Here is a 13950-nt window from a genome sequence, read left to right on the forward strand (position 1 = left end):
GCATCACCTGCAAGGGCTCAGACAGCTGTGGCCAGCTGTGCTGCCCACCCCATCCCTGGCCGAGCCCCACCAGCTCGCCCCTTACACCCGCTTTCTGCATTAGCGTTGGTGCAAGCAAGCCCGGTCCCTAATTTTAGGCTTCAGCAAACGGCCCCTTGGACTCCGATGGCACTTTTATTTTTAGCACCTATGCAAGCAACAGGGTGACATGGTTTCACTTTCCGAACAACACTTAGGTTATAAAAATCCACCCCCCCACACACTTCCCCGTCCGTAGGAAAGCTAGCAACGGCAACATAGAGACTAGACAGCAGAGACGATTTTACAGCGCACGTGCTCACGTCCCCCGGCTCCGGCCGGCGGCAGCTCCGTGCCCCTACGCCGCCGTGCCATTGAGGGTCTTGTCCTCGGCCGCGTCCCGGGGCTCGTTGGGCGGCGGGATCTTCAGGTCGGAGGGCTCCACGTGCCAGATGTCTCGGGCATACTCCTTGATGGTGCGGTCGCTGGAGAACTTGCCGGCCGCCGCGATGTTCCTGATGACCATCTTGGTCCATGCCTTGGAGTTCTGCAAGGAGAGCGGTGGGACGGTGCGGCCGGAGGCTCGCGCCCACGGGTGCCGAGTCGGCCCCGAGACCGGCTTTCAACCAGGGACCCCCTGCAGCAGCACAGCCAGGAACCCGTCTACGTCCACAGCCCCACCAGACCCCTTCTCCGGGATGGGATTTTGTGCCCCCATCACAGCTCCCCCGCCGCGTCCCCAGGCTGGCACTCACCAGGTACAGCTCGCTGACCTTCTCCTGGCATTTGACGTAAGCCTCGTAATCTGCGAAAACTTTAAACCTGTAGCGGCGAAGAAAGGGGGAGTCACCGACAGCAGAAATGCGTAGGTGGGAGCACGCAGCAGCGGCCGGCGGCTGCAACGCACGGGGCTCGGGCTGCCGGATCTGGAGCTTCCTCCAAAACAAACTTTTCAGACAAATTCATCCTCCCCAGGCCCTGTTTGTACGAAGCCCCGCAAGCCTGCGGGTGCTGCGGCACGGGCTGGACCTCAGCTCACCGGGAAAACATTTCCCCAATGCGAATGCCCACGGGCCTTGGCTACTTAATGATCCGGCCAGGAAAGCCCTCGAGATACCTAAAAGCATCGAGGGCTGCGCACCCAAATGTGTCTCGGCCTTAATGTACCCCAGGCTTTAACGCGGCAAGCGTGAAGTGCCGTACGTGGAAAGCCTTTTGTGCCCATGGAGCGCCAGTCGCTCTTCCACGTGCGCAACATCAGGGCCAGAAAACGGGAACTTATCAGCCACAGGGTGGATGGTTGGTGCAGGGGGCTGCTCTGCCCCGGCACGGGGATTTTGGTGGAGAGACCCAACCCAGGGGATGGATGGCATCCCAGGCCTCACCGGTCATGATGGAAGAGCATGTTGACCACATCTTTGAAGAGGTCAGGCTCCTTCGGGGAGAAGAAGCCGCTTTTGATCTGGTCAATGGCTTGCTTCAACTCGGGGAGCCGGTCGTAGTACTCCTGGGCATTGTACCTGGTAGGGAAGGGTTGATATGAGACGGTGCTGCTCCGGCTGCCCACGGTAGCACCCCCGCAGCATCCCCAGCCCTCACCCTTCCCTGTCCAGCTCCGTGACATCCTCCACCCTCATGCCGAAGATGAACAGGTTTTCCTCTCCAGCTTCCTCGGCCATTTCCACATTGGCTCCATCCATGGTGCCGATGGTCAGAGCTCCGTTCAGCATGAACTTCATGTTCCCCGTCCCCGAGGCCTCCGTCCCCGCCGTCGAGATCTGCTCCGACAGGTCGGTAGCAGGGATCACTGCCAACAAAACACACGGACACGAGGGGGGCTCGTGGTGACCAGCTTTGGGTTTGTATCGTGCCGAAAGACCTCAGATCTGGTGGCCGTCCACCATGGGCTGGTGGACGGCCACAAAGCGGACATCCCCTCCCCACAGCGTGCCCCCCGTGGGCTACCTTTCTCTGCCAGCGAGACCCTGTAGTTCTCCAGGAAGATGACCTTCAGCTTGCTCCCCACAACGGGGTCGTTGTTCACCACCTGAGCCACAGTGTTAATGAGCTTGATGATCATTTTAGCCATGTGATATCCTGGGGCAGCCTAGGAGAAAAGCCACGGGTGAGCCCGGAGGGCTGGTGCCAGAGGCAGGAGAGGAGCACGCAGCCCCCACGTGCCCAGGGAAGCACCCGCTCAGCCCTGCTCCCATCCCTCACCCAACTCGTGTTGTGCCACCAAGTTTTCGGGGGCTTTCATGTCCCTAGGCAGCAGAACCTTGCTTGGGTTGAAGCCAACACGTCCTGCCTCAGGGCTTCCCAGAGGGCTTTGGGGATGCAACCCCACGAGAACATCTGCACCCAAATCCCCTTAGGGCATTTTCAAGGACTTCTTCCCAAATGCCTGAAACTCCTGACCCGGCTTACCTTGCCCCCAATGATCACCGTCCTCGGCACAAACAGCTTCGCAGGATCCCTCCTGATGCCTGGAGAAGACAGCAGTGCGGCGTCACCCTCTGTTTTAGCCGCAGCCCCAGGGGACAGGGATGCTCGTGCAGCCCCGGGGAAGCCCGTCCCCTCGGGGCGCGCGGTGGCTTACGGTTGTACATGGTGACGATGTGCAGGCAGTTCAGCAGCTGCCGCTTGTACTCGTGGATCCTCTTCACGTGCACGTCGAACATGGAGGAAGGGTTGATCTTCACCTTGTACTCCTTCTCCAGGTACAGCGCGAACTTCACCTTGTTCTCCTGGGCCAGGGCAGGGAGCACGTCAGCCCCCCCCAAGCCCGCGTTCCCCCCGCCGCACCGCCATGCCCGCACCCCTCACCTGCTTCACTTTGGCCACCTCCCGGATGAAGAGGTCGTCGTCCGCAAACTCGTGCAGCTTCGTCAGCTGGCTCAGGTCCCGCACGTAGTCCTCCCCGATTTTCTGGAAGAGGAACGCAGGCGCGCGCTGACCGCGGGCGGCCGCCTTCAGCCGGCACGCTGCTCCCGCCCGGCAAAGCCAACGGCGCTTGGAAAGCGGGAGCGGGGGGGGACTGGGGTGAGACGCGAACAGAGCTTGGCCATTTAAAAGATGTAAAACGGCTGAGGTTGGAGTGGCATTCCCCGGGGACAGCGTTCCTGGGGTCGGGAAGGGCCGGGGGGGCCAGCGCGCTCCCCCCACCAACGCCGTTACCTCTGCGATGAGCTCCGCCAGCCCGGGGTTGCAGAGCAGGAGCCAGCGCCGCGGGGTGATGCCGTTGGTCTTGTTCTGAAACTTCTCCGGCTCCAGCGCCGCGAAGTCTTTGAAGCTGAGAGGACGAGGAGGGGACAGCTTGAGGCTCACCCACCTGGTACCACCACCATTTCCAAGCCGAGGGTGGTCCACCACCCCCTCCGTCCCCGCGCTTACACTTGAGTCCTGACTATTTCGGAGTGGATCTTCGCCACGCCGTTGACGGCATGGGAGCCGACGATGCAGAGATGGGCCATGTTGATCCTCTTGGTGCCTCCCTCCTCTATCAGGGACATCCTCCGCAGCCGGTCCACGTCGTTAGGGAAGAGGGACGCGATGTGCTGCCGGTGGAGGTGGGAATGGTGCCGACGTTTAGGGATGTCCCACCCGATGGCTCCCAAAGAGGGGGCCGCAGCGATGTCCCCGGTGCATTCAACACCAGCCAGAGCGGTGGCTTTTTACTCCAGAGTGACGGTGCAAACCCCCTCCAAGGGATGCCCTTCCCCAGCACGGATCTCTCTGGACAGAAGGACCCCCCAAGCCCCCACGGAGAGGGGCTTGTGGGCACATGCTTGGCCAGCTTCGTGCTGCCAGACCAGGAGGCCAAACCACCATCACCTTTGTACCCCCAACCTCATCCTTCTCCAGGATGAATTTAGCATTTAGGGAGCAAAGAAGTGCCAACAGGTAAGTCGGTAAGCAATGGCTGAAGTCTTTAAAATAGCCACTAACTGTGGGATGCCAACAGACCGGTGGAAAGGGCTTTTCTTTACACACCAACCTCCCAAAATAGCAGCCAGAACCACCCGGCCACACGCCCAACATCCTCGGTTTGTGCGTTCCCCTAATCCCAACAGCACAACGCTTGCCACCCCCGTCCCCCTCTCCGGAGAGGGCTCCTGCGCCGTCCCAAGGCACTTACATCCAGGTGTCTCTGGTTGATCTCGTAGATGATCTGCAGGTGTCTGGGGAGCAGCTTCTCCACCAGGTCCACCGGCCAGCGCTCCAGGGCTTCGGGGAGCACCGTGTGGTTGGTGTAGGCGAAAGTCCGCTTGGTGATGTCCCAGGCCTGCCGCGGGGAGAGCCGGTGTTGAGCGGCGAGGGTGGAGGCAGCCCCGGGTGGGTGCCAGCACCCACGCATGGTCCTCCCGCAGCGGCCGGCAGCATGGCCAAACCGGCTCCTTCAAGTCCATATACCGGTTAAACCCAACCAGCAGCCACCCAGGCCACCAGCAGCAGCAAAACTGGTTCCCCAGCTCCTCCGCTGTGGGTGGGCGGGAGGGTGGGCGCAAGCGGAGGGCACCCATGGGGCCAGGTCGGGTCTCCCTACCTTATTCCACGGCAGCTTCTCGATGTCCACGAAAATCCTCATCAGCTCAGGGATGGCCATGGCAGGGTGCGTGTCATTCAGCTGGATGGCAACCTGTGGGGAGGGCAGGGGTGGCACGTGGGGACACGTGGGGGACACGTGGGCACCCCACTGCGCGAGCCAGCCAGGCACCCATGGGGGGGTCCCCAAAACCCCTCCAGCCCTGGGTGTGCATCTGGGAGGCGTCGAAACGAGCTCCAAGGCACATGTCAGAGCAACCCTGGCTCGTACCTGGTCGGGGAAGGAATCAAACACGGTTCGGACACTCTCCGTGCTCCCGAATTTGGACGCTTTGAAGCGCCGGATGATGTCGTGCAGCGTGGCCGCCACCACGAAGTACTCCTGCTTCAGCCGCAGCTCCTTCCCCTCGAAGAACTGCGAGCAGAGGAGCGGGAGGATTGCAATGCGCTGCAGGATTGCACCGCGCTGCAGGATTGCACCCCGCTGCCCAGGCACGCCTGTGCCAGAGGAGCTGTGCCTTGCCGGGGCTCCCTGCCGCCGCACGGCCCGGCGGGACCCCCCAGTGCCTCCCCCAGTGACGGTTTCGCCAGCAGCTCAACCCCCGACATCTTCTCACTTCCCAGCTTTCAGCACAGGGGTTTTGAGATGTGCTGCTACAAACAGAGATTTAAATCCCCCCTCCGCCCCGAGCACTGCGGAAAACTGTTCTCCCCAGTGCCCTGGTTTGAAAATTTTGGCCGCAAAAAAAGATACTGGGGCGATGGGAAGGAAAGGCACAGGGGCTGTATTAGCTATGTCTAAGACAAAAATGAAAACCACCATTCACGCAGCATAAAACACCAACCCGCTGGTCTGCGAGAGAGGATCTGCAAGCTCACCACTGGAGCTGTGGTGCTCCCAGCTCTGCTCACCAGGCTGGGGTAGGATTAAATGGGAAAAGAACCTATCAGGGCCTGCCCAAAACAGGCTGCAGGGCAAGGAGAGCCACCCTTCATTGCCCTCCCCTGCCCCGCAGCTTGTTTTGTGGCCAGGGAAGGGCTGTACATCCCATCGCGCCTCCGCGCCAGCCAGCGTGCAGCGCTGCAAGAACACCCGCAGCAAGAGGTTGGGATGCAAAGGGCAATTTGAGGCACAATCTCCGGTCCTGGGCTGCAAGGGACGGGCAGGAAAATGCCAGCAGTGTTCATCAGTTTGCCTTCATGTTCGATTTTGAAACTCGAGGAACATTTCTGCAGCAGGACGTGCTCATTCCTACTCCCTCCCCTTTACCGCACTGAGCATGGATTTGCCCAGGGAACGGACTCGACTCTGCTGCAGCCCCGGGCAGCGCTGGCGAGAGGCAGCAATCCCCATCCAAGCGCTACAGGCGGCTTGAAACACGCCTAAAACACCTCTGCAGAGTCCCGGCGAGAGGGGCTGCTCCGCAATCTTTAGCCGTCCCTAAAAGAGAGACACCCCTCCATCCCGACTTACGTTGTCGTTGGGGTAGAGGACACGGGATATGTTCTCCGCCAGGTTTCTGTCCAGCACGGCCTGGATGTAGTCTCCGACGTTGACTGGGGAAGAGAAAAGGGATAAGGAGGGCGCGGGACCCCCCCTGCGCCCCGTCCCGCGTGGCACCCCGCCGGCACCCACTTACAGTCCCGCAGGTTGAAGTCGTTGGGTGCCCGAGCCGACCAGAGCCGCATCGTGTTGACCGTGTTGTTGCGGTACCCGGGCACCGGCGTGTCGTAGGGCAGCGCCAGCACCACCTAAGACATCGGCAGGGCAGCCGGAGCCGGGCTGCGTCCCCGCCTGGCGTCCCCCCACGTAACCCCTGCCCCACCGGAGCCCTCCCACCCCACGGACCCTCCCGGAGAGGAGCGAGCTCAGGGTCGCATCCACCTTCTCGGGGTTGCACGCGTGGGGACGTGCCTGGTATCCCCAGTGCCTGCCCCGGGGATACCCCGGCTTTTCCGCGTCTGCCCGGCGGCTGGTGTTTGCCAGAAGCGCTCAGGGGACGGAGAGAGGCTTGCGAGCGTCAGGAGAAGCTTAATTTAAGCCGTCGTGCCGGGCTGTGCATTGCACGCAGGCCTGCCGGAGGTGCTTTTGGGTATTTCGGAGGTCGGCTGCAGATGTGGAGCAGCAAAAACCTGTCCCCATCCCTACGTCCAGCTGCGCCCCAGCCCCGTACCTGGGTGTCAACCCACTTGGCGCCGGCGGCAGCGTGTTCCACCCGGCCGTAGAAGTGCACGGGCAGCATGTACTCGGGACGGGCTTTCTCCCAGGGATTGCCGTGCCGGAGCCAGTCGTCGGCTTCTTCCACCTGCCAAAGGGAGCGAGAGCGGTGACGGGGCCACCCAGCCCCGGGGACCTCCCCGGGTTGTGTCACATCGGAGGATGGCCGGGAAAGGCTCCGGCTGCTCGTGGCAAACGGGATGCTTTGGAGTCTGCCCGCCCTAAGCCCAGATTTTGGTGCCGGAGGGCGAGCCCGGAGGCAGGGCTCTGCACAGACCACCCTGAACCCCAGGGTCTCCCTGCTGCAGGGGTGACGGATGGGGATGAGGAGGTGGGGGTGAAAGCAACATTTCCCTTAGCGCACCGCTAACACCATCATGCTGCGACCGAGACGGCATTAGCCCTCTTAATTGGAGTTTCCATCTCAGCCTGCAGGCTGGCTAACGAAGCGGGCTCGTTCCCTAGCCCGGCAGGGCTGTTACGGGGAGAGCCCGGGTTAGACATCGCCTTTGGCACGGCCGGGTCAGAGCTCTGGGCGGCAGGCGCGACGTGTGAGGGTCAGAGGAGATGAGCCCTGTTAGGACGCAGCAGGCAGGGAATCGCTAGCTCACAGCGCCGAGGGGGAAAGGCATCCACTTGCCGGCTGTAGAAACACCTTTTTGGAGATGCTCAGAAGGTCCCTCCAGCTATCCGGGGTTGCCTTCCACCAGGGGTTTTGCTGATACTCACGATGTTTTCCATTGCATTTCCAAACCAGCCTCTCCCACCCTTTGATGCTTTAACCCAAGCATTGAGCAGCAGAGCCGGGCTGGGGGGCTGGATCTGGCCTCCCCCAGACCTCCCCACACCATCCCTGTACCACCTCAGCGAAACCATCCCCACCCCGCGAGGAGCAGGGACATGACATCTCCATCCTCGCCTGCTCCACGTGGCCACGGAGAGGTGGAAGCACTGAGCTCTCTGCTCCTACAACAGCCCCAGAAAGGGGTCCCGCTCCCGGCGAGGATACGGCTCACGTCCCCGCTACGTGGGCAGGCATCTGCCACAAGCCCGGCTCGGGAGGAAAGGTTGTCACGCTGATGACTCGCAGCTTTTTGCTAATTAGCGGGGCGTCCTGCGAGGCAGATCCGCTCCCCTCCGTGCCGCTGCACCGAGCCGCTAACGGGCTTGACCGGGAACCGTGACACCGGACTGATCCCCAGCCCCACGCGCGCCAGAGCCAGCCGGGATGAAAGACGAGCTTCCCTGCCGCAGGGAGGGATGCTATGTGCTTGCACCGGTTTAAGAAGTTAAACTTGTTCGAGAAAACATCTGACAAGTTTTAAACATCACAGCACCAACCCTGGCTCCAGCAGTCTCCAAGCAAAGGGAGAGCGTCTGTACACCCCGATCTTGGCCTGATCTGAGGGGGAGGACGGACTCGGGGCTTCGGCTGTGCCGGGGGAAGGCGAGAGCTGCTCGCCTCTGTCCGTACCTGCCAGCCGTCCCGGATCTTCTGGTTGAAGATGCCGAACTCGTAGCGGATGCCGTAGCCGTAGGCGGCCAGACCCAGCGTGGCCATCGAGTCGAGGAAGCAGGCTGCCAGGGAGAGAGGAAAGCAGGGAGCTGCGCTTCCCCGGGGACCCAGGACCCTCGGGGAGACAGCGGGTCCTTCTCCCCATGGGGAGACAGCAGGTCCTTCTCCCCACGGACAGCCGACGGCAGCATGGGAGCAGCCGCCCCGCAGGGACACGAGCCGGGGCCAGCAGCCGCTGCCGCTCGCTCGCCGGCCACCCACCACCTCTCGCCCTGTGCTGGAAAGGCTGGAGCAATAAATCCCTCCGGGTTTAGGTACCCCACCCCTTGCAGCAGATGCAAAACCCCTGGGGCCGTACCCCACCACCCAGGCGACGAGACCATTCGGGGGGGCTCACTCACCAGCAAGCCTGCCGAGACCGCCGTTGCCGAGACCGGCATCCTCCTCGATCTCCTGCAGCTCTTCCATGTCCAGCCCGAGCTACAGCCGAGAAGGAGAAGGCGATGGGGCTGGAGACTCTCAGAGTGCCCAGCCCCGCGGAGATGGAGGCACTGCTGGCACGCACCCCTTGCAGGTGGGCTCCGGGAAGGGTGGAAAAGGCACCCGACCCCGCAAGACCCATCCCCGCAGGTGGGACACTGCGATTTGCACCCAAAGCAGCCCCTCTCCCCCTCCGCTGCTGCCCCACGCCACGGCAGGGACCGGCTCTGGTGTTTCAAGTCACTCCGCCAGCCTTTACAAGGGACGCACGCGCCCTCGACCTCGCCGTGGACAAGCTCCTGGGGGTGGGGGGCACCCACCCATAACCAGGGCGCTGCTCCCGTGGTCCCAGATATTTCAGGCCAGTCTCCCGGGGCTCGTTCCCTCTCTCCACGTCCCAGCCCCAGGGCTGCAGCCCCGCAGGGGCAGGTACCGTGTTCCTGCTCCCCCAGCACCCCCATCCTCCTGGGGCAGGCACCCGGGTGCCCGTCCCCCTGCCTCCAGGCATCACCCTTTAACAGAGACACCCAGAGAAGCAGCTACACCACTTTTACAAGGAAATTTAAAGTTTCCAGCCTGGGATGCTGTGGGAGGAAGAGGTTTTGCCTATGCAAAGCTCCTCGGGCAGCTCAGCGGGAAATAAGACGGTGCCTTGTCAGGGCTGAGCCACCTTTTCCCATGGAAAATCCCTTAGTCCGATGTCCCCCCAGTGTCCCACGGTCACAGCAAGCGGGGATGGCCCCAGTCCCGTCGTGACCCACGTGGGAGGGCCGGACCCTGCACCGCTCCCACGTAAGCGGGCAGCACCTTCTCCCAAACCGGACAGGCACAGACAAGTCCGGGAGCACCAGCACCGGTCGCGGCCTCGCCGGTGTTTTGTGGCACTAGGCTGCACAGCTCTGAATTTCATCGGCAGCCCTGAATGCCCAGAAGTATTTTAAGAAGTGATTTGTATTATACCAAACATTTTATTTTAGAAACGTTTGGCATTCATGTCCGGGGAGCTCAGCGTATGCAGTAAGGAGGATTTCCCTCACAGCTTTACCTGCCATCGCTGCAAAGAGGATGATTTCCAAATAACCTCGCACCTTCTGCTTCCCCAGGCTACCACCACGCAGCATCCCAGGCTCTTCCCCTCCACCCTCACCCCCAGCCAAGCTGCCCTCCTCATTGCAAGGTCAACAGACTAAAAAAATACAACCCCCCCCCCCCCCTAAAAATAAGTTCCTCGCCTTCGAACGCATTTGCTCGAAAGCTGCTCTGGCTGTTGTGCAACCACCCGAGCCACATACGACGGCGTACATGCAAGTGGTGCAAGAGCAAGGTGGGGGCAAAAGGAGCCACCCAAAAACCTTCGACAACCCGATTGCCACGCGGTACCAGCGCCAGGCCAGGGTTGAGTTAGGCCAAGGTTTTATTCCCCTCTGCCATTGCTTATAGTTATTACCAGCCTCATATATACAACCGTGAGTTTCCTCAGGTATCGCCTGCGGCTCAAGGAGCGGTTTGCAGCACGGTTTGGTAAAACACGGGGATACGGAGAGCACCGAGCCCTCCCGGTCCGGGTCCGCGCCGACCCCTGCGATGCTCACCTGGTAGATGGCTTCGTCGCAGGCGTTTCTGCAGCCCCAGGTTGACCATCGTGTTCTGCAGCGTCCGCCCCATGTAAAACTCCAGGGAGAGGTAGTAAATCCTCTGAAAGAGAAAACCACCTGCCGGTCACCTTCCCCGGGGCCGGAGGAGGCTCCTCTGGACCCCAGAAGCTGCTATCGGCTGTTATCTCGAAGCAAGAGGAAAAAAAACCCGACTCTCAACAGAGCAGGGTGGTTTGCACTGGGAATTTGAGGGCTGGAGCTCCTCGGGGGCCCCGAGGCGGCCGTGCCCTGCAGCCCCTTATCTCCTGCCGCTGCTATTTCCCAAGCTGGGAAGAGGGTAGCGCCGAGGCGGTTTCGTTTAGACAAAACACCCTGTCCGAGAGCAGGGACAGCTCCAGGGTGGTCGCCCCGAGCATACCGGTGGCCGCGGCGGTACAAAGTTAAACTTTAAAAAAGGAGATGTTTCCTAACGTCACCCCGAGCTGCAACGCAACCGCAAAACCGAGCGAACCGCCGGTGCCGGACGCGTGCGGCACCCGCGGGGACACCGGCTTCCTCTGCCGTCCCCGGGGGGGGTTCGGTCTCAGGACCACCGCGTGCTCTCGCCTCCCCTCTCGCTGACACGACGAGCGCAGGATGCGGCCGGTAACGCAGAGGCTTGTGTAAGCCAATTCCCCGGCGTCAGCACCGGCAGGTTTTAAGGAAGGATTTAGGGTGGAGGAAGTCGCTGACTTGACACGTTTCCCCAGGACCTGCGCGGGGTCGTGCTGGCGAAGGGATGTGCCGGGCGGGATCGGTTGGGCTTACCGGTTTGGTCCCAGCGGAGCTGGAAGCAGCGACGCCGGGCGGATGGCACCCGGCACGGCTCGGCTATGCGGGAGAGTCCCCAGATTCAAGCCCTGGAAGAGGCTCGTCTTTTTTTCTCACCCCTACGCGACACGAGGGGGGGAGTTGAGCTACCAGGGGCTGGCAGGGTCCCAGCAAGGTGTCGGCATGGGCACCCTCGCAGGGAGGAAATTGGAACCGACAGGGCCGTCCAGGTGTCAGGAGGGGATTACTGCTTAATCCCCCCGGCAGCCGGAGCCCCGCGCTCGGTACGAGCCGGCGGAGATGAGCGGGAGGACGGCAACTCCTGCACAAACCAGATCTTTCCCGCTCGGGATCGCTGTGGCACAGATTAGGCTTGCGCCTATTTTAAAGGAGGCCTGCTTGCGGCTAGCTCCGGCTTCGTTTTAAGCCTTTCGACTAATTCACCCTAGAAGGCTTTGCTTACGGTAGACCGCACCCACGCCAGCGCCGCGGGACAATAAACGCCGTTCCCGTGCCCTGCACCCAGCTCCCGGCCAAGCCGCGCTCTGTTTGTTTTGCAAAGCAAAGGACAGCGGCCTCGCTCGTTAAAGTCCAGTCCCCTCCGCTCGGCAAAGTTAAGGGGAATATCCCTCAACCCAAGGAAAAAAAAAAAAAAATCCGAGCCCTCCCACCGTTCTCTCTTTTTCCCACGGAGCGTTCGCAGAGGGCGGCTTCGCACCCGTGGGGTTACGACGGCCGTCCGAACTCCCACCGCCGCCCTCCGCCCCCTGCCCCGCAAGGACCGGGGGGTGTCCCCGTGTCCGTCCCCGACCCCAGCACCCCAACCTCGCTCCCACCTTGGGGTCTTTCTCGTAGTAGTACTGCTGGGTGCGCAGCCAGCGCCCCACCAGGTGGTCGCGCACGGCGTGGGCCAGGGCCTGGTAGTAGTCGCGGGGGGTGGCCACGTTGCGGTCCTTGACCAGGGTGAAGTGCAGGTGCCGGTTGAAGCTCCGCTTCAGTTCGGCCACGCTCTCGGCTCCCACGATCCCGCGGATGCTGATTTGTTTTCGCCGCTCCTGGTCCGACAACGGTCGCGACATCCCGGCGGGGCTGCGGGGGATGTGAAATTGGTGGTGGTGGGGGGGGGGGGGTGGATATATGTTTGTGCGTGGGGTGGGGGTACCACACACAACACACTGCCGTGGCGGCGGGGCTGGGCAACCGGCACCGGGTTCCGCCTCCGCCCCGGGGCCGGGCTACCGGAGCGGAGCCCCCGGGGGAGGGAACCGGGGGACGGGCCACCCCCACGGGCCGCCCACTCGCGGGGCGGGACCGGCGTGCCCCGCCACCCGGGGATGCGCAAAAGGAGGGGGGGGGGGGGGGGAACGAGCTCCGCAGCACCGCCCCACGCAGGGATCCCCCCCCCCCCCGGCCCGGCCCGCGGCGTGGGGGGGTGGGGGGGGGTTCTCCGGGCCCGTTCGAGACCTTTTCCCGGAGGGAAACGCCGCTTTCCTGGCTCAGATGGGAAGTGTCACGGTGTCACGCCCGCCCCCCCCCCTCGCATTCCTCCCCCCCTTTCCTCCCTCGCAGCCATCTCCCCTGCCCGCTCTCCCTTCGCCCTCCTCACTTTTCTCTGCCCCTCTCCTCGATCCCTCTGGAAAACGGCCTGGGATCGCTTCGGGTGGGCTCCGTGGCTGCCTGCCGTGTCCTGCCTCCGGTTCCTCCGGAGGGCAAGAATCGTTGCTGGGAGCGTACAACGCAACAACCTCTTCCTCTTCCTCCAGCCATGCCTGCGCAGGCTTTCCAGCCTCGAGTGTTTTCCCTGCCCGGTTCTGCAAAACTAAACCGCACGAAGCAGAAAAGCGAGAGGACCCCACGGGCCGGCCGGGCCACGCGTGACCCAGGCACCCCGACTGTCACCCTTGGTGGGACCGAGTAGCAAAGGCCTCCGGCGGCTCACCCAAGATTTAGGAACAGACCCAAACTGCACATGTGCAACATGTTAAAAAAAAAACAACCCAGGAATGTGACCCATCTTCTGGTTTTTCACAGGGCAAATCGAAGGACTGTTGTCCCGGCGGAAGACCTGGGCATGGTTTCCCCGCCAGTAGTTGCCAGACGGAGCAGACAGGGGTTCGGCGCGTAGAGCGGGTATTTCGTGTTCAGGACCTGTCCTCCCAACGCGGGTGGAAATTGCAGCCGCGCAAATGGTGCCGCGCAAAGCGCTCCGAGAGCTGCCAAGAGCGGAGCCCCGGGTGGCTTCGGGCAGCCTGAGACCTCCGGCGCTGCCCTCTTGGAAGTCGGGAGCCGGGATGCAGCTGGCGAGCGGCTCTGCCATCGTCTCCGGGGCCCGTCCCCGGGCGGTGGGTGTCCTCTGGCCCTGGGGTTTTTCCCTTCTCCCCCGCGCAGGACTTACAGGCTGGGTTTTATTTGCTGCAGGGAGGATGCAATTTCCCGCATCTCCGGTGTCCTGGGCACATTCCCTCTCTGGAAGGGATGAGCATCGTTCTGAGACATAAATGCACTTAATGCAGTGCATTAGCGTTTTTTTCCTTTAGCCCTGGACTCGAGCCCGTGATGAGCTCAGAGGCCTCACATTGAAAACCTCTCCTGAGGCACTCTGAGAAAACATAGAGCAGGCACCGATATCCCAACAGCGAGCCCTTCTCAGGCCCCTGGGAGAACCGTCCTTGCCTTTCCTTGGGAAATGGCCCCGGCACTGCTCATTCCTTAGCGTTTGCCCCTATTTCTGGAAAAAAGACCCCCCCCCGAGGATTTTAATGTTGCCA

General features: G+C 62.2%; 1 protein-coding gene across 1 annotated transcript; it reads right to left on the reverse strand.

The window, feature by feature from the left end:
* Positions 1-155: 155 nt before the first annotated feature.
* On the reverse strand, positions 156-12895 carry PYGL (glycogen phosphorylase L). The gene is given in 22 exon segments (XM_030002440.2): positions 156-565; positions 774-840; positions 1404-1538; positions 1618-1825; positions 1984-2125; positions 2446-2504; positions 2618-2765; positions 2845-2946; positions 3196-3310; positions 3412-3575; positions 4157-4303; positions 4565-4657; positions 4835-4978; positions 6038-6120; positions 6204-6315; positions 6738-6869; positions 8256-8359; positions 8699-8777; positions 10370-10396; positions 10398-10472; positions 12019-12271; positions 12789-12895. Coding segments are annotated over 21 exon segments (2568 nt in total). The 5' UTR covers positions 12262-12271; positions 12789-12895; the 3' UTR covers positions 156-376.
* Positions 12896-13950: the final 1055 nt, after the last annotated feature.

This window comes from Aquila chrysaetos, chromosome 2, assembly GCF_900496995.4.
Source record: "Aquila chrysaetos chrysaetos chromosome 2, bAquChr1.4, whole genome shotgun sequence".
Taxonomy (NCBI): Eukaryota; Metazoa; Chordata; class Aves; order Accipitriformes; family Accipitridae; genus Aquila; species Aquila chrysaetos.